General features: G+C 33.9%; 1 protein-coding gene across 4 annotated transcripts in view; it reads right to left on the reverse strand.

Moving 5' to 3' along the window:
- Positions 1 to 21,540, reverse strand: part of LOC115883995 (chitinase-like protein Idgf4) — an 85,300-nt gene that overhangs the window by 1,996 nt on the left and 61,764 nt on the right. For 2 of the 4 annotated variants that reach the window (XM_030902422.1, XM_030902419.1), the window contains exons 6-7: positions 8,528 to 8,787; positions 4,799 to 4,846 (exon numbers count right to left, since the gene is read on the reverse strand). In XM_030902422.1, coding sequence (XP_030758282.1) covers positions 4,799 to 4,846; positions 8,528 to 8,787 — 308 coding nt within the window. The remainder of the gene's footprint in view (positions 1 to 4,798; positions 4,847 to 8,527; positions 8,788 to 21,540) is intronic. The other 2 variants (XM_030902424.1, XM_030902423.1) reach the window with 1 other exon arrangement.

Genomic DNA, 21,540 nt, shown 5'->3' on the forward strand with positions numbered 1-21,540 from the left:
ACAAAAAACGGTCCATTATCCAACCTGAGCGAGAGGACCAACACCTGAGCGAGAAAAACACCCCCACACCATTATACTCCCACCCCCATGTTTTACTGTGAGCATCTGGTACTTATGGCTGTACCGTGTACCTTTTGGTCTTCGGATATAACGTCTCCCGTCACCACCAAACAGTTGAAACTTGCTTTCGTCGCTAAACAGTACATTCCATTTCTGATAAGACCAGGTGAGATGATCTTGAGCAAATTTAAAGCGGGCCATCCTATTTTTCTTTGATATTAGTGGTTTCTTCACCGCGACTCTTCCAAAAAGTCCCATGTCATCCAACCTTCTTCTCACCATGCGTGCAGACACCGATATTCCCCTTTCACCCATTTCTCGAGAAATGTCTGTGGATGTTTTTCTTGGATCTCCCATTGATATTCTCTTCATTACTTTCATTGTCCTGTTGCACAACTTTCTTGGTCTTCCTGACTTAAAAGCTGTTGAAACGTTCCCTGTTTTATTAAATTTACGAATTATTTTCGAAACGGTGCTTCTTAAAATGTTTAAATTTTTACTTATTTGAATTTGTTTATAACCGCTCTTGTATAATTCAACTATTTTATTTTTTAAATCCGTAGAGAAATATTTAGACTTGGGCATGATGTTTATATTTATCTGAAGTAAGTCGTACCGTTTATCAGCTTAAACTAAATAATTTTAATGTATTTATTTATGGTTTCCATACTTTTAGCCACAAGAAATCTATTGTTCTCCTACAAAAACTGCTAAACAGATTTTTTTCGCTGTGTAATTTTTGGAATACTTTTATTTGCTGATAAGCTGTTCGTTTATATTCCTGAGAGTTTAAGCATAGCAATATTTTCTGTGATATTTTAAAAAGTAAAAAGTTTCCATACTTTGGCCACCACTGTATATGTTTATAGTTACCTGAAAGTATGTCCTGAGTAAATGGAGTTTTGCAGAGTTCTCAGTTGGAGACCAAATTCAGCTAAATTAAAGGTCATCTTAAGGGCTTGTCTTGATGTAATTCTATTGTATAGAGTGTATCTCAGATGATTAATATGTTTAATATAGCTTGGGCAGTGATATAGCATTATAAGATAATTTAATCCTGACTGAAACAAGTCATCTTTGTTGGCATTTTTTCTAAAGTAAAGAAAGGTATTGACAAAGATCGTCATCTTTTTCAGTACCGACAGGAACATTTTGACTTGCTTCAGTCAGGATTAAATCCTTTAAAGCTATATCACTGCCCAAGTTATATTAAACATATTAACCATCTGAAATACACTCAATACAATAGGATTACATCAAGATAAGCCCTTAAAACTACCTTTAATTTAGCTAATTTGCCTCCAACTGAGAACTCTGCAAAATTCCATTTACTCAGGACATACTTTCAGGTAACTGCAAAGATAATATTTATTATAGGAAATGTTATAAGTTGTATTTTCTAGATTCAAGAATGGATTGGTAACGAGTTAAATCCTTTACAATATGGGTGGAAGAAAGATCAAAAAAGGCAATCTGACATCTATTCAATCAATCATAAGCCTCCTGACCTACTAAAATTAATTTTTTGCATTTGCAAAGAGATCCAGTGCTCTAAAAATAGCTCTTGTGGAAAACTGGGTCTTAAATATTCTTCAAAGTGTGGTTAGTGCTACGGAATCAGTTGCACAAACTTTTGTATTTTTGTTGAGGACGAAAATGACGCTCAGGATGACGTCATATCTGATTTTATGTAATAACTTTAATTTAATAATAATTTCTAATTATATTTAATAAATAATATTTAAACGTTATTTTTAATTGTTCTAATGCTTAGATTTATACTTGGTTTATCTATATAATGACACTAACACTATAATGTTAACGCAAAAATTATAATTGATTGGTTAAAAAAACTTGAAAATGTTTAAAACGTATATTAAAAAAATTGCTCTATCTGTATTACTATTTATTTTAGAAAAAAAATGATTAAGGTGAATATTATGATGCAGGTGATATATTCTAAATTTAATTCTCTACAGAAAAATGCTATATCTTTAGTTTTTTCGAAAAAGTTATGCAAACGGAGATATTTGAAAAACGAAAAAATCCAAGATGGCGGCATTTTTTTTCAAACTTCCCCCATTGGGACCGAATGGGACTTTTGTGGGGTTAAATCATTATTATCTACATTCCCGTTGAGATTGGTTGGTTACTAATTTTTCCACCTCAACCTCCTGACTAACTGGCCTATTAGGGTGGCTGCAACGACGTCCGTAATCTTGCTGTTAAAACATAACCGCTGGTTTTTTATATATAAAACCAATTGTTTTGTTTTAACCGCAGGATTACGGAGGTCGTTGCAGCCACCCTAAGTAATATTAGTAAATTGATAGTGTAACTTGAGTGAAGACGCACAAGGAAGGCAATAAAGCTCAAATATCCCAAGTCGGTTTACAGGGTGATTCGTCGCCCAAAAATATCCCAGAAATAAGTGAAAAATGTTGCCATTATTTTTTAAAATTTTCAAAGTTAAATAACTCGGTTATTATTAATTTATTTTAAAAATAGTAAAGAAAAATATATTTTTCTACAAACGTCAGTAAAAATATAATTTCTAACGCATGCTGTCAGTGCCTAAAATGTGACATTATGTCACTGATGGTAAAAGTCCTTTACTTTTAGCTTAAGTTAAGCTTAAGTCTTTTACGTCTTTTTAAGTCTTTTACTTTTAGCACTAGTGCTAAAAGTAAGTCATGTGATTTACTTTTAACACTGAAGCGATAATATTACCACAGCAACACTAAACTTTATAAATAATTTGATTTCAGAATAATATATTATGAATTATTCATTAACGTAAAAAGTAATAATACCTTGATCCTTGATATATACGACTATAAACTTGTTTGTAGAAAATAGTGTATGATATATGTGCTAAAAGTGATTTTATTTTGTCGATTTTATTATTATTCCAAGGGATTCGAGGACGAAGCTTACCTTCTCACAAAATAAAATACCACTTTCAGCATTTATATCATAAATAACTATTCTTTTGGCCTAGATCTACCACCCTTAAAATACTTGCACTTATTTCTAGGACACCCTGTATAAATATGTGTCGCATGGCCGTGATAGGTAATAAAAGTAGGGTAGTGATGAGCAAGACTCATGTCCAAGACAAAGCCCGACAGTACAAGATTAACGCAAGACCAAGACCAGCATGCAAGATTCTTGCGGTCTTGCATTTTTAACATTTTAGGGTTCCGTACCAAAGGGTAAAAACGGGAACCCTTTACTAAGACTTCCTGTCCATCCGTCTGTCACAAAGCTCTATCTTATAAACCGTTATAGCTAAATTCAGTTGAAAGTTGAAAAACAGTTGAAATTTTTACAGATAATGTATCTATGTTGCCGCTATAAGAACAAATACTAAAAACATAATTAAATAAATGTTGATAAATAAAAAAGTACTTTCATTAAACATTATCTTTTAAGTAAGAATTTTAACAACAAGTCATCGGTGGCCGCGTGGTTTAAAACGTTAGGACTTTACGCTGCTATGACGTTGGAGTTGGAGCCGTAGTAAGGCAGGTTCGAATCCTAGTCAAGGCGACTTTTTTTAATCGTTTTTTTAATTTTTACATATTAATTTTTACTTTTTACATATTTATTATTGATTAATACATTTTTATTTGAAATAGAATGGCTTCGAATTTTGCTATCCAAATGATCCCATAAATTTTCTATGGGGTTAAGATCCGGAGACTGAGGGCCAATCCATTAGTGGAACATTATGTTCATTTAACCAATTTTGAACAAACCGAGATTTGTGCTTGGGATCATTGTCTTGCTGGAACAACCATCTGAGTGGCATTTCTTCATCAGCATGAGGCAGCATATTATTCTCCAATATGTCTTTGTACAAAAAACGATCCATTATCCCATCAATTTTAACAAGAGGACCAACACCTGAGCGAGAAAAACACCCCCATACCATTATACTCCCACCCATGTTTTACTGTGGGCAGCTGGTACTTATGGCTGTACCGTGTACCTTTTGGTCTTCGGACATAACGTCTCCCGTCACTACCAAACAGTTGAAACTTGCTTTCGTCGCTAAACAGTACAGTATTCCATTTCTGATAAGACCAGGTGAGATGATCTTGAGCAAATTTAAAGCGGGCCATCCTATTTTTCTTTGATATTAGTGGTTTCAAAACAGTTGAAATTTTTACAGATAATGTATCTATGTTGCCGCTATAAGAACAAATACTAAAAACATAATTAAATAAATGTTGATAAATAAAAAAAGTACTTTCACTAAACATTATCTTTTAAGTAAGAATTTTAAAAACCAGTCATCGGTGGCCGCGTGGTTTAAAACGTTAGGACTTTACACTGCTATGACGTTGGAGTTGGAGCCGTAGTAAGGCAGGTTCGAATCCTAGTCAAGGCGACTTTTTTTTAATCGTTTTTTTTTTAATTTTTACATATTAATTTTTACTTTTTAGATATTTATTATTGATTAATACAATTTTTAATAATGTGTTTTTTCATTTTTTTTAATTACTTATACGCGCATTCAAAATTTCAGCTAAATCGGAAAAAAAGTTTATAATAATATAGTTGTATGCGTAGATAATGAATAGTACGGAACCCTTCGTGCGCGAGTCCGACTCGCACTTGACCAATTTTTTATTTACATTTAAATTTTCATAGATAATATATTTTGAAAAAAAAATCAATTTCTATATATTTATTCGTCGCAAAGCATGAAAAGTATATTAGTGGTACGTACCGTATCTTTTAGTAGTATCGGTAACGTTCCAAAATTGATTGTCTAGTTCTGTAACGAGGAGAGGAGACATAATATAAAACTTGTTCAGAGTACGGGGTGAGCCTTAAATAAGTGCAAATATTTTTAGGGGTTGTACAGAGGCGTGAAAGTGAAATATCAAAAGCGGTTCCACCGTTTCCACGGAAATTTCAAATAAAATAGTTACCATATACAGGGTGTCCCAGAAATAAGTGCAAGTATTTTAACTGGTAGTATAGTTCAACCCCAGAAACACGCCTATGAAGTTTTTTTCGCGAAAAAATTTTTGAAAAATTCGAAATTTTTTGAAAAAATGTTTGGAATTTTTTTTAGTTTTTAGTTAAAAAACATAAGTTCTTGATAATATGGCAACATAGGTATTAGATTAAATTTACAAAAAATAAAATCCAGAAAAGATCTAGTGGTTCTCAAAATTTTAGCCAAAAATATTTTTTTTTGTTAATTTTCAAAGTAAAATAACTCCGTTATTTGGACTTACTTGAAAAACGATAAAGAGAAAATATGTTACTTTTATCGAGATCTATCAGCCCTTAAAATACTTGCACTTATTTCTGGGACACCCTGTATAGTTCCAGCACCGCTCGCTAGATGGGAGTGAAACTAATTTTTAGGTTAGGGAGTGGCTACTGGTTATTGTCAGATTGCGTTAAATCATATTTTTTTTTAGTTTCCAACGGCTTCTGCCAACGACTATTGTCGTTGTCATAACGCCAATCATATTATCAAAATGATATCAAGGTAGAAATGCCATCACAGGAAGTGAAATATCTGGGAATAACCCTGGATAGTAAACTTCTCTGGAACAGGCATATTAAGAACATTACCAGCAAAGCCACAAAGGCTCTCATGATATGCAGAAGACTGGCGGGAAATAGGTGGGGCTGCGCCCCTAACATTTTGCGCTGGATGTATACCATGATAGTAAGACCCATGATTACTTATGGAGCAGTTGCTTGGTATACAAAACTAGAGCAACGTACAGCAAGGCAAACCCTGTGCAAAGTACAGAGACTGGCATGTATCTGCATCACAGGTGCCATGAGAACATGTCCAACAGCAGCAATGGAGGTCATTCTAGACCTAACACCACTGCATATTGTCGTCGGTAGTTATGCCAATGCGACAATGATTAGAATGGTCATTGACGGAAACAGTACTGGGAGAATTTTCAGGTCAGGGGCTTGGAACACCCTCAAAAAGAAAATTCCACTTCTCCAACTCCCAGTGGATGACATACCAAGAATTTACAACTTTGAGAAACACCTCACTGTAGTATTGAGTAATAAAAAGGATTGGAAGAAAGAAACGCTTACTCAGCATATAAAAGACCATACCATCACGTGGTATACTGATGCTTCCAAAACCAAAGCAGGGACAGGGATAGGAGTATTTGGGCCGAAAACTGAATACTCCGAACCAATGGGCACCTACCCCAGTATCCTTCAGGCAGAAATTTGCGCTATCGAAAGATGCGTACAATTTATCTTGGATAGGAACTATCGAAAACAGGAAATTGCCATCCTATCCGATAGTCAAGCAGCACTTAACGCGATCAACTCAGTAACCATCAATTCGAAGTTGGTCAAAGAATGCCTAGAGAAGCTCAACAAATTAGGCAAAGAAAATAAAGTCCTCCTACTCTGGGTGCCTGCTCACCAAGGGATAGAAGGCAATGAAAAAGCAAATGATCTACTAGGAAAGGAGCGAACTCCACTAACTGGACCAGAACCGTTCTGTTTTCCAAACGGGAACCAACTGAAAGCGGAACTGAAGAATCTGGAAGACTCCATCCGTAACTTGGAATGGGTGTCCTCCAACGGTCTAAGACACTCGAAAAAGTTCCTTAGAACTTATGACCGAGAAAAATCAAAGGTTTTCCTTGATTTAAGTAAAAACAATCTTCGGATTGTCACGGGGTTTCTAACAGGACACTGTCTCCTCAACGAACACCTCAGTAGGCTGAAACGAGAAACAACGGCGAATGCAGATTTTGTGGGGAAAATGGGGAAACACCAGAACACCTTATCACTGAGTGCCGAGACGACGACCATTCGTGCCTTGAACCTGGCACGTCTGATGTCGAGGATGGAGAGCTGGCCTCTGTGGAGCCGTCTCAGATACTGGCTTTTCTTAAAGCCCTGAGACTGTATGATGAGTTATAACTCGTTATAACTCAAGAAAGGGGAACACACAATAGATCTATAAGGTCGCGGTGATTAACTCCCCTTCTAAACATTCTACATTCTACATTCTACAAGGTAGAATTTTCATCACTTGTTGGGGTAGTGACCACAGAAACACGTCTGTGGGTTTTTTTTTTGCGAAAAAAATGAATATTTGGAATTTTTTGAAAAATGTTTTGGATTTTTTTTTAATTTTTAGTTAAAAAACATAATATCTTTATAAAATGGCAACATAGGTAGTAGATTAAACTTACAAGCAAGAAAACCCAGGAAAGATCCAGTTGTTCTCAAAATTTAAGCAAAAAATCATTTTTTTATTTTTAAAGTAAGATTTCTCGGTTATTTTGGATTTATTTGAAAAACGGTAAAGAGAAACTGTGTTTCTTTTATCGAGATCTACCAGCCCTGAAAATATTTGCACTTATTTCTGGGACACTCTGTATAAATATGTACTATTACTCTATCATCAATTAATTTCAATAAACGAATAATTTCAAATAATATAGAGTAATAATATAGAACTAACTCCACATATGCCTTTTAACACGAAAAGGTCTTTTGAAAAGAGAATGATTTTATGCAGTGAAGAGGAAAGGAAGCATTTTGAGCATTTGATTTCATCTAGCTAATTTTTGTCACATAATTATAGGTTTATATCTAGTTTTAATTCTGTAATAATTAAAATATGTTTTAAACGTTATCTTTTTATTACCGTTGGGTATTTTACTCTACAATCTTTAATGTTTGTTAAATTAACAAAAGGTATCACACAGCCACCCTAGATTTTTTCAAATAATAAGGATCTACTGACGCAAAATCATAAAAATTAAAATATCTAACCTAACCTTAATAATATTTTGATGATATATAAATTTCCCATTGAACACCGGAAAAATATACTGGGTGTCCCATTTAAAATAAAGGAGTAACTTGCTTTTAAAAGTGACTAATGTTCCATATTAATTTTGTCTCACTCTGTATAACTTTTCGGGTCAAATTTTAATTTGGTTTAAGATACAATGTTTACTGTAATTAAATATCAGGCTATACAAAGTCAACTAAAATTTAGGTAGCTATTATCGAAATTTAAAATTTACTCTTCATTTTCACAAAATATGAAATATGTCAAAATCCTTAGATTTTAGGTATATACTTCTTTAATAAGACTCATCTTTATTTTTTGCCTAGAATCCCAAAATCAATTAATATATAGGGTGTTCCATTAGAAAAAACATAACTTTGATGTGTAACTTTTTTTGGGGACACCCTGTATTATTCTATATATTTTTATAAATTGCTTTCAGTTAACCTACATATGCTGCTAAAATTTCATTTCGATATAAACTACTGTTCTCCTTAAAGCTTCCGCGGCGTATATATAAGAGGCGCTACCGTGTATAAGGTAGCGGTGATTAACTTAGTCCCTTCCCATAGAATATAAAATCTACCAGTCTTAGAGTAATACTGCTAGGAAACTACGTGTTTATGTGGGTGCCATTAGACTTACCATATCGTTTGGTTGGATCGTTGACTTTCCTAAGTTTACCAAGATACCCCGCTTGGATTTCTTTAGGAGTGGCAATTTTGTTGCAAATTTCTGGATAACTCAATAGTCCCGCCTCGTTTGAGTACTGTCCTGGTTCGGCAGCGCCATCTGTAGTTAGGGGAGGTACTCCGGTAAGTCCAGAGTCTTCATCGAGTTTCCATGCTCTACCGTAAGTAGGGATACCCAGGACTAGTTTGTTAGCTGGAATCCCACCTTGTAACCTATAGAATAAGTATATTATTAGATTGTGGTTAGAGAAAATGTGACAACTTCCTATTTAACTATTTTATTTTAAGTCTATGTATTTAACTAATTAACCAATCTAAGAGAGTAGTTTTAGGTTAGATACACAGAACGGTTTTCGCATTACTGAACTATTTTTTTTATGAAACTAAGGATGCTACACACAGATTTGCCTTCTTAGATCCTGAAATATAGAGTGATGCACGGCGATGGATGTTTATGGAGAACCGGTAATAGGACGTTTTTGAAAATTTATATTTTCACATAACGGCACCTGCTCCATCTTTCTAAAATGTTTTCAGCATTACAGTGTTGCCGCATCATTCGAAAAGTGGTAGCATCTTTTTTATTTTAAATGGAACACCCAGTATATTATTACATTTTTGGAAACTACTTTCATATCTCATTATTTTTCTATTATACTAACCTATACCTATCTCTAATAGTTTTTGAGATAAAAATTAAAACATGTGTAAAATTGACAAAAAAACATGATCGTGAATAAGCATTGGTATTGGTAATATCATGAATTAAACAATTTTAAAGTTGAAATTTGGGTTATAAGTTAACGAAAGTCGATATATTCGATGTGTCTAAATAAACCGAAACACAGGGCGAGCAAAAATATTATTTATTTCCGTTTGTTATAAAATTGCTCAAATCTTTGTTATTTTAAGTCCAACCCTATGAATATTATTTAAAAAACCAAAAGACCAATAAAATTGCTTTTCAACGATATATCATCTTCCAATACCTAAATCTTCCGGTTTCTTAAGTAGAACTATTTAAAAATTAATAATTAATAATTATTCTATTTTAGTACAGTCTCATTTCGAGAATTTCGTTACCATGACAATTTTAGAAATTTAGCACGTAAACTCTAATTGATACTTATAAACTATGAATATTTGTCATGGCAACGATTTTCTTTAAACAAAACAATTATAATCCAATTATTATTTTTTAAATGGCTTTCCTGAAGAGGAAAGGTCAAGCACGGTAAACTAATAGGATTGCTCATCCTCATAAGACGTACGTTCGCCTCTTCCCGCGCTTCAGCTGACAGTTGTGATGCCATTGTAGTCCTTGTCATGATAGTGTGTATTATTAGTTGCATATGGTGTACTTATAAAAATAACAGCTGAGAAATTTTGAGTTGATTATTATGTCAATTTTAAATGTGAAAAAGGTGTTTTTAAAGTTTTTAGAGCTATAGAGTATATAAATACGTTCATTTTGTGTTGTGCCTACGATAAGATAAGTGCCTACGATATTGTTTATTAATTATTTTAAAGCAAAATATGGAAATACTCTAAAAAGAATGCCTGAAAAGGTGATGCTGGGAACTATTGTTCTTAAAAATGCATTATCCGAGTATTTAATACGATTTATACAGTTAATTTTCTATACTGCATACATATAAGGTGTTTAAATAAATAAACTAAATAATGAACGTTTTGCACCCGGCAACCAATAATGCAAGTGTGTGTATTATTGGTTGCCGGATAAGGACTAATAACCATGACAAGGACTACAATGACGTCACAAAGCGAGGAGTTTTCGCATGCACCTGGCTAACACTTTTGGCTGAATGAGCGGTCCTATTAGGTTAACTGTTCCTGGGTTTAGGTATAAAATAGGAACATGATATATCATTGAAAAGCAATGTTATTTGAGTTTCGATTTTTTTAAATAATATACATAGGCTTGAATTTAAAATAACAATAATTTGAACGATTTTATAACAATCGGAAATAATGATTTTTTCTGACCTTTTTGTTTGGGGGACATCAGTTCATTCAGATAGATCGAATATGTCTTTGAATAAGAAGACTAAGGAAGGAGCATAATGCTATCCATGTATTCATGCATGGTGGGCGGAAAAACCACCATAAAAGCACTCTAGGGTGGGGATCCTTGACAGTTCTGTTTGACGATTGATTTGACACATTTGAATTTGATTTGAAATTTTGTGGATTTGTCGGTCTTTACGGAACTTATTTTATGTTATTTATTATTTATTCTACTACTGATAGTTGTATAAAGGTAGTAAATCTAGATGAAAATTGTGGCAGCACTTAAATTAACAGTGACATTATCGCGATTTATCGAAAAAGACTCTAAAATAGTTGGTTGTGTAGCGTGCGGTAGATCTCGGCAAAAATTGAGTGAAATAATGGAACAACTTTTCGCTAGTAAGTGACTATATAATATACATACGTGTAGTAAACCGATCATTTATGAAATTCACTTAAATTAACTAAATTATATATTTTTCCTGCATTTTAGCTTTTATTTATTACTTGTCAAAGATTAGATGTCAAAGAATTTAGATACGTTAATTTGACTTACCTGCTTCAGTAGCGTATCGGATGTTTATGGTAATAAATACTTATTATAACTTATCTATTTTTATTAGAATTATATATTTTTATAACAATATTAATAACTACCAACATTTATTCACAACGTAAAATAAAACAACAAATTATTGAGTCTACCCCATGTCTACCCTACATTATAGTTTTACATTTTTTAAATAAAATTAGAACGACACTGATAAACCGGAATTTAAGTCGGTCATATTTGAGGCCCATCGCGGTGTACCTAAGATTTTTGATATGTTCCTTCCTTAGTCTTCTTATTCAAAGGAATATGTCAAACTTTCCTTAACCTATAAACCAAATTTGTGGTCTTTCAATATGCAGAATTTATGATTTAACCAATGCTTATTCAAGATCATGTTTTTGTCAATTTTACACATATTTAATTTTTTATCTCAAAAACTATTAGAGACTGGTATAGGTCAGTATAATAGAAAAATTTTGAGATATAAAGGTAGTTTCGAAAAATATAATAACATATCGGGCGTTCCTTTTAAAATAACAAAACTGCTACCACTTTTAGTATGAAGCGGCAACACTGTAATGCTGAAAATACTTTAGACAGATGAAGCAGGCGCCTTTATACAAAAATCTAAATTTTCAAAAAAATCCTATCACCGGTTAAACGTCTAAGGGTACGAACATAGTGGAGGCAGGTTTCTGCTTTCCGGCAACCAGCGCCGTCTCTGGGGACCTATTCTTGACCACTCGCATCTTCAAATATCGCTCGCATCTCGCATCTCCTAAAAAGCCATATAACAATACACAGATGCGTAACTTTGCGTATATGCATCACGTGTATTGTATATGGCTATTTCGGAGATGCGAGAAGGATTCGGAACTAGATAATTAAGAGGAAATTTACCTGATTAACTAACCTAACCTAACCAAACCATATTCAAACGCCGCGCCCGCCTCGCCGAGGCCGCACATAGATGTATTTGGTCTATAAACCTGGCCAAAAGTGATATTTTTTATTTTCATTTTTTATCTTAACTGAATACAAATCTATAAATACTAAATGTAAGCACGTTTATTAGTTATTAGCTTTTTTAAGTCGTAAGTTGACTATCAAATAAATAATATATTTCAGTTAAAAGTATGAATTATCTTGACTGTATTCTGAATATTTCTAAGATTATAAAAATAGTGGAATTGTTTGTAGTGCTTTTTTTGCAAATTGTTCATAACAACTGATGGATACAGAGCCAGCTTTGTTTGTTTGCTCTGTTCTGTTTTATGCCATATTTTTATTTTGAAATGTTTCCTTCTATTTTTTTATAATGTTTTATATTTAAAAAATCAGTGGCATTTTTATAAGATATAAGACTATTCGGCAATATTCCGCATGGAAATTAGTATCCGTTCAATGCTTAAAGTCTCCAGCATTGGAATATGCACAAAAATCTTGCCAATATTTGCGACTGCCAAAAAAAACATTGATTTAAATAGATTCTTAAAGGAAATAGTCTTTACCCTATTAACACCCATCCTCGCTCAAATATCGTCTATAATATACAAATTACTTTCTTGTTCTAACATCCTCATCCAATTGCTTGGTTTTGCACAGTATGGCCCTATTTGATCGGTGGAAAAGGTTTCAGAGTAGAGGAAAAAATATTGTGTAGGAAAAACAAAATGGGGTTCCATATTAGCAACTTCTCCTCTAATTAATAATTAATATTACTAGCAAAAAAGCAAAATCATAAAACATAATTTTGGCCAACTTTTAGTTCTTAATACCCCCTGTGCGCCGTCGGCGCGTGCAAAAGCAGAAATAAATAAATTTTCGTTCCGGTAAAAGCGAGAACGCCGATGAACGCTGGTTGACGGTGCCTGCCTGCTTTCACTGTGAACTAGCCGATTTGATAACACGCTTTAATTTTTCAAGGTTATAAGCACGAGGCGGCGCGGCACGGCGCTACTATGTAACCATATACAGGGTGTCCCAGAAATAAGTGCAAGTATTTTAACTTAACTGTTAGTATAGTTCAACCCCAGAAACACGCCTATGAGGTTTTTTTCTAAATAATTTTTTTTTGAAAATTCGGAATTTTTTGAAAATATTTTTGGACTTTTTTTGCAATTTTTTTTAGTTTTTATTTAAAAAAAAATAATTTCTTGATAATATGGCAACATAGGTAGTAGATTAAATTTACAAGAAAGAAAATCCAGAAAAGATCCAGTGGTTCTCAAACAAATCTCGAAGTATTGGAAAGAATGTGTAAATAAGGACCAAGAACTATTGACTACAATAAAACGACGGAAAGCAGCATATTTTGGTTATATTTTTCGAAATAACAAATATAGTTTCCTACAGCTGATCGTTGAGGGAAAGATTGAAGGACGACGAGGCATCGGGCGTAAACGGTTTTCCTGGTTGCGGAATTTGCGCCAGTGGTTTAATATAGGAGAGGCCAGTGCAATTATCCGTTTGGCTCAAGACAGGGAGGAATTCCAATTGATGGTCGCCAACCTCCGATGAGGAGAAGGCACATGAAAAAGGTTCTCAAAATTTTAGCAAAAAATCATTTTTTTTTGGATATTTTCTTATTTGAAAAACGATAAAGAGAAAATATGTTTCTTTTTTCGAGATCTACCACCCTTTAAAATACTTGCACTTATTTCTGGGATACCCTGTTTATAACAATACACGTGATACGTATACGCAAAGTTGCGAACGATGTCAAGAATAGATACCCAGATTGGCGCTGGCTACCAGAAAGCGGCAAACCTGCTTGCACTGTGTTCGCACACTAACGTGTCATGGCCGTGAATCACCCTGTATAAGGCGAATTTAAAAATATTACTTTTCTCAACTCCCTTCGTTAGGTAGGTTATCTTATAACTTATCAAAAAGTTAAAAAGTGAGTCCCATAGAGTGTGTAGAGAGTTTTAAAGCGTATAATTTTATGTTTTTTTAACCAGTAGCGTATGACTTTAAACGTCAAGCGATGTAAAACTATACTTGGCCATGTCATATTGCCGTTAGATATTTATAAAGACTATATAAAACACTTTATAAAGTTTTAGCAGCAGGATTTATAATATACGAAGTTCGATGATTGATGGTTTGACACTAATAATAAACATCATGATAATGGCAAAGGAATATAGATATAATCAAGAAAAATTACACTTTAAAACTAAATCAAATAACTTAAAAACAATTTATTTTAGGCATAGGAATTAGGAATATGTATAATCAAAAAGTAACGAATTGAAAAACCTTTTTACTAGCGAAATAAAAAAATGATTTACGTGTGAAAAAAAGTGATTTATACCCTGCTGGCAAGCGAAACCTTGGGTCGGCGTTTACATGTATAGGAGTGAATCGCTATAGCAATCTAGTAAGTCGGAGAGAGCAAAAATACGAGGTATTTATGCTCTCTCGCTAGATTCCATGCGCTTGGGAGAATACTTGCCTTCTGTCTTTATTCAGTACATCTTATTTTACTAAGCGTGTTGACCGTACTCTTCGTACACACGAAAATCGGCACCCGAGACCAGAAATGTCGACCCTAGTATATTTATAATATTATATGACATTCAATCAATTTAATTATTGAAATAGATAGCCATGTCTTCTCTCAATATCTTGATGTCACAGTGGCTGTGGTAATCAGTAAATTTGATGTTTAGGCTATACGTTTTTTTTTTGGACAGGCAGTTTTTTTCCTCCAAAAATTTGAAATGTTTTTTTTTTCTCAAAAACGGTTAATGTTAGGTATAGAGTGTTTAATAACAAAATTCATAAAATTTTACAGAGAATTTAAGTGTGTAATAAAAAATGGGGGTACCCATTTAAAATAAGAAAGTTGCTGTCAACTTACGGTATTTTCGGAAGTGTGCCATATTGAAAATATTTTTAATCGATATATCTCATTGTGAAACAATGATGTGCAAAAAATCTCCGATCTAGATCTTGTAGTTCTCTAGAAACTTCTAATGCACGCTCAGCCTGGGACACCCAGTATATCAAAAATAGGGTGATCAAGAACTGAACATAAGATTTGTTGGGGAGGTTCGGAAACACGAAGAACTCTATAAATATAAAATTCCCGTGTACTCAAGGAAAGACGTAGCAGATAAAGCATGTACCTACACCTACGGACGGACCGAGTACTCCCTCTGTATCCTGCGTTGTTTGAGGTTTTGATATCATATTCAATGATGTGTTCATCATCTGATTCTGAATAGTCGCAATTTTTGACAGCGTGACAGTGAAAAAATTATTAAATTGAACTGCTACATAAACTGATTGAAACTGATTCAGAATTAGTTGCATCCCTGTGCATGCAGCAGTTTCATTTTAGTTGTAAATTAATTGTAAATTAGTTTGCAACTTTTGTCTCAAAGTAGTAGCACCGTCGTGTCGGCGCGGCCGGTGTAAGGGAAACAGTAGGAAATCTTGCATCTATACAGGGTAAGTCTTAAATATCTGCAAATATTTTTCGGGGTGGTAGATCTCGATAAAAGAAACATATTTTCTCTTTACCGTTTTTCAAATAAGTCTAAAATAACCGAGATAAAAAAATCCTTTATGGGTATTTCGCCACTGCACTGCAAGAAAATCTACAAAATAAAATAGTTATTTTTTGTAAACACTTCTGCATTAAACCTAAACGGACACTGCTTGTCAGAAGTTATGTTTACAGTTAAACATAAGGATTACAATGATTATTTACCCATAAAGGATTTTTTTGGAGAGATGAATCCGTCACATAGGTATAGACAATTTTTAACCGAGATATTTTACTTTGAAAATTAAAAAAAAAACTTGTAAATTGAATCTAGGTAGTAGATTGTTGTCATATTATCAATAAATTATGTTGGTTAACTAAATCTATAAAAAATCCAAAAAACTCAATTTTTTTTTCGCGAAAAATAAATCATAAACGTGTTCTCTGGGGTCGAAATATACTACTTCTAAAAATATTGGCACTTGTTTAAGTGCCATTAGGGACTCACCCTGTATAATGAACCAATTTTTTAATATTAATGTTTTCGATGTGAGAATTCCAGTTCAGCTTAATAACTTTTATATCATATTCAAACTTTGACTATTTTTTTATAACCATTTTTACAAGTAGAAAAGTACACTTATTCTAAATTTATATATCACGTAATGTAACCCAAGTACATATTCGCGTTAGCATATAATAAATAAACAAATCTATTGTTATTTATTAAATGATTCACGTGTTTGCTCTGAATAACCATTGCAAATTACAATTTATTTTTGTCGTTTAACTTTCAGGGTTTCCAAGTGGCTTGACCAAGCAGTAGGTGATCTCAATAGATTATATAACAAAATAAGACCGAAGGTCATCTAAAAAATCTTGTTTTCTTATTTAGATATGAAAGGAATAATAATGAAATCAATTATCATTCAAGTTTGTCAGATGTAAAATTGACATTTTTTAATAATAGCTATATGTATCAATTTGCGATTTGATTGTGATTAGAAATACTCAATAAATTAATTTAGATATATTTGATATAAATTACAGAATATAACCTGCTGAAGAAAATATCTAGGAGCACGGCAGGGACCCCGCCAAGTCGAGCACAGCCATACCATAATTTTCTCCAAGCATTTTCACCATTTTTACTAATCTACTCGTGAGGAGAGCGAGGGGGGATTTTTTTGGCGTTTTTTTGCCTCTTCAATTTTGTTTTGTTTTGAGCTATTTCCAAAACGTGGCGGTATCTGTATCCAAGACAAAGGATTTTTTTTCATAAATCTCAGTGAAATAAGTAAACCTAGACGTTTCTAAAATAGCTGTTGTTACATCTCGTTACATCTCGTTAATTCCACAGAATTAATATTTGAACACGCGTTTACTATACCGGGTGTTGCATCGTCGGGCGGGACATAGGAAATCCCATGTAAATTTTAACGGGGTCAATTATTGGCTTCCCTAATATTTTAGAGAATAATTCTATTTAGGTTTATTGAAGAGCACTAAAACCCACATTAAAATGAATAACTTTAGATATTTTTGATTAGCTCGTTTACGAGTTATCGCCGATTTCTTTTTAAATATTTCTCCTTTCTTATGGTCCTGTATATTTACTTATGAGTACCAGTCAAGGTAGAAGATAACTGTCAAATGAAGTTGTCATTTCAGAAATTTACCTATTTAGTGCTTTATTATTATTGAAAACTCGTTTCTACATCGGAAATCTTAAAGATGTATTTATAAATACAAATTAATATGAATTAAACTAAAATAAAGTAATCAATTACAAGGTTAATTATAGTATTATTACAATATTCAATAACTTATTAATTTAGGTACTATTAAATTGTTAGAACTTTAGGATTTAAGAAGATGTTCAAATATTCCTCCAACGACTGCTAGACAATAACCCAGGCGATCATAAAATTCTCTTCTAACATTCGCTAGAAAAGGATCTGGAGCAGGAATTTACTGCAGCAGTCCAAAGACTGAGATCTACTATAGTCTTGGAAAACACACCACGATCTTCCAAGCTGAGCTATATGCTATTGAAACCTGTGTGCAACTGCTGGTAGAACAGCAATACACCGGGAAAACAATATGCATATTTTCGAATAGTCAAGCCGCGCTGAAAGCACTTGAGGCAACGAAAAGCACGTCTATGACGATTCTTCATTGTAAGAAACTACTCAATATACTGGAAGATAGGAACAAAGTGTCTCTAATATGGATACCGGGACATGTCGGCCTAGAGGGAAATGAACGTGCTGATTCCCTCGCCAAAATTGGTGCAGGCTCGCCATTCGTGGGCCCAGAACCGACACTTAGCGTTCCTAAAAATCTCGCGAGACAGGCTCTGTAATGGGTTAGGAGTGCGACGTTCCGGGACTGGAATGACAGTCCCGGAATGGAACATGCCAAGAAAATCCTAGCAGGGCCATCCAAACATAGAACAGGAGAACTTCTAAAGGCCGGTAGGAATGGAACGCGTGTGCTCACTGCAGTGTACACGGGCCACTGCCGGCTGAGAACTCACCTACAGAGGACGGGACTGGTGGAAGACGCCGAATGCCGACTCTGTATGGAAGATGACGAAACAATGAAGCACGTTATGTGTAACTGCCCCGCTGGGAGCAGGACCAGGTTTGAGATGTTTGGCAAACCCATGCTAGACCTATCAGACCTAGGAGACATATCGCCCTCAGACATAACGGCCTATATTAGGAGGCTGGGTCTTGAGGGTGAACTTTGACGCTCTTGTAAATTAGAGCGTGTAGAAACTGAGCCACAATAGGCCCTCGCGGCCTCAGTGGAGGGTCCCCCCATGGGACCCACTCTTAGTCAATACAAAAAAAAACATTTGCTAGTTGGTAAACTGAAATTCTATTGCATTCGGCAGAAATAGCATTTTTTAACTCGTCTAGATTTGGGTATTTTTTATCCTTGTATATATCCTGTTTTTTAAATGGCCCCAGAGAAAGAAATCATTTGGCGAAACATCAGGAGACCTTGCTGGCCAATTTACTGTATGATTTAGGCCAATAACGTTTCCGTTAAAACTATTGTCTAAATATTCCCGAACAGCCAGGGTACTATGTGCCGGGCAGTCATCCATTTGGTACCAAACTTCCTGATTTTCTCTAGCGGCATCATGTAAAGCAGGTAAAATATGATTTTCGAGTAGTTCCAAATAATATTCTGCATTTAAATTTCGCGTAAGAAATAATGGCCCGATAATATTGTGTCCGAATATCCCTGCCCAAACATTTACTTTCTGTGGATATTGCGTCCTTGTTTCGACAAACCTGTGTTGGTTTTCTTTGTTCCAATATCGATAATTTTGAACATTTGGTTCATTATTTAAGGTAAACGTGCATTCGTCAGTGAAACATATGTTTTTTAAAAATTCCCTATCCGTGTTTACTCTTTCCATCATATCAAAACAAAATGCCTGCCGCCGTATTTCGTCCCCATCTCGTAGCTCTTGGTGCTTTTCATATTTGAAGGAATAGTATTTATGTCGTTTCAAAATTCGAAACGCTGTAGTGTCATCTATTCCTATTTCATCCTCAAGTTTCCTTGTGCTGATCTTTCCATCGTTCTCTTCCACGCACAATAAAACTTCCAAGTCGGTATCATTTCTTGCATCTTCTCTTTGTTCCTGCCTTGCTTCACATCTGCAGATATTTATTAGGGTACCTTTGGTCTGAAATCTTTGGATATTCCTTGCGATTGTAGATTTTCCAGATATCGGTCTATTCGGATACAGAGCAGCAAACATGTCCGACAGCTTTTGATAACTATTCCCTTGATAATACCATTTAATCGTCAATACTCTTTCTTCGGTAGCGTAATTCATGGCTAATATTTTCGATGTAGGTATGAGTTTTTAATAATAATAATAAAGCACTAAATAGATATATTTCTGAAATGACAGCTTCATTTGACAGTTATCTTTTACAATTTTTTTCAGTTATCAGTTATCTTTTACACTGGTGCTCATAAGTAAATACAGGCCATAAGAAAGGAGAAATATTTAAAAAGAAATCGGCGATAACTCGTAAAAGGGCTAATAATAAACTATCTAAAGTTATTCTTTTGAATGTGGGTTTTAGTGCTCTTCAATAAACCTAAATAGAATTATTCTCTAAAATAATTAGGGAAGCCAATAATTGACCACATTAAAATTTACATGGGATTTCCTATGTCCCGCTCGACGATGCAACACCCGTTATGTATAGTAGATATTTAGGAACAAATCTTTTCACTTAAACTGCAGCAATATAATTACAATATTTTTATGATTTAATTTTATTATAATGAATTAGTATATAACATTGTATATGATATGTTTGTTTACGGCCTTAATTGATTAATATAACAGTAATATTTAGTTTAGTTTATTTATTAGTAATAACATACAAGAGAAGTATTTTTACAAGTCAAAAAAAATATATATATATAAAATTATAATAATTGATAAAAATTTAGTTTCTACAGTTTTTTTTTTGTTGTTTTTACATTGCATCATTAATACACAAATTTTATATAATAAAATGTATACAATTAACAAATAGAAAATCATTAAAACCTTAAAATTAAAACAAATATGTACGTCAAATATATGTTATAAATGAACAGATACAACACACAAACACTAACATAGACAAAACAAATGAAATCACAGACTAAAGCTGGAACTGAAGTACTCCTCAAAAGAAAAAAATGCATTAATCACAAGGTAGTTTTTGATTTCTGTTTTGTACTGATTAAAATTAAGAGCCTTAATTCTAGCTGGTACCAGGTTATAAAACTTTATGCTCAAATATCTTGAACCATTCTTGGATCTCTCAAGCCGGCAAAAGTCCGGTACAAGATTGCTATTATTTCTTGTTGGGTAGCTGTGAAAATATTCATGTGACCTGTATAGATCAAGATTTTGCTTGACGAACAACAAACACTGCATAATGTACACACAGGGCAAAGTTAAAATCTTAAATTTTTTAAATAAATTACGACAATCCTCCCTGTAACCCACCCCTGCAATAATACGCACGCACTTCCTCTGCTGCGCAAAAACCTTATTGACATGACAAGAATGACCCCAGCAAAGAATAGCATAAGTCAGATGGGAATGAAAGTTGCCATGATATACTGTGAGAAGAGTTTCTCTTGAGGTTATCTGCACAAGATTTCTAAACAGGAAAAGTTCTTTTGATAATTTTTTTGACAGGTTGACAAGGTGGTTCTCCCAGGTCAGTCCTGTGTCTAAGTGCACCCCAAGAAACTTGGCTTCTGTTGCACAATGATGAAGTACAGGGTGATCAAAATTAATATTGTTTCTTAGAGTAAAGTTCATACTTTGCGATTTAGAGTGATTTAAAGATAGACGGTTAGCTAGAAACCATTGATTTAGGTTTTCTAGTGAAGTGTGATAATCAAGATTGTCAATCTCTAAGGGGTGGTAACTTATGTAAAAGGTTGTGTCATCGGCAAACAAAACAGTGTTGACTCCCCCTCCCTGGCAGTATGCTAGGTCGTTTATATAAATAAGGAACAAGATGGGGCCTAATACAGATCCCTGAGGTACACCATACTTCAGGGTTGTTTTTCTGAGTTGCATTGGTTGAAATGAACATATTGACACGGTCAGAGAGATATGACTTTAGTAATTGAACAGCATCGTCCTGAAAGTTGTAGGATATTAATTTTTTTAACAATATGATGTGCGTAACACAGTCAAAAGCTTTGGTAAGGTCTAAAAATGATGCAAGAGTATCAAGCCACCTCTCAAACCCTTCCAATATACCACTGGTAAACCTGTCAATCGCTAATGTTGTGGTTTTGTTTTTTCGAAAACCAAATTGATTAATGGCGAATA

The sequence above is a fragment of the Sitophilus oryzae genome, unplaced genomic scaffold (assembly GCF_002938485.1).
Source record: "Sitophilus oryzae breed Bouriz unplaced genomic scaffold, Soryzae_2.0 scaffold_2008_pilon_pilon, whole genome shotgun sequence".
In the NCBI taxonomy this organism is placed as follows: domain Eukaryota; kingdom Metazoa; phylum Arthropoda; class Insecta; order Coleoptera; family Curculionidae; genus Sitophilus; species Sitophilus oryzae.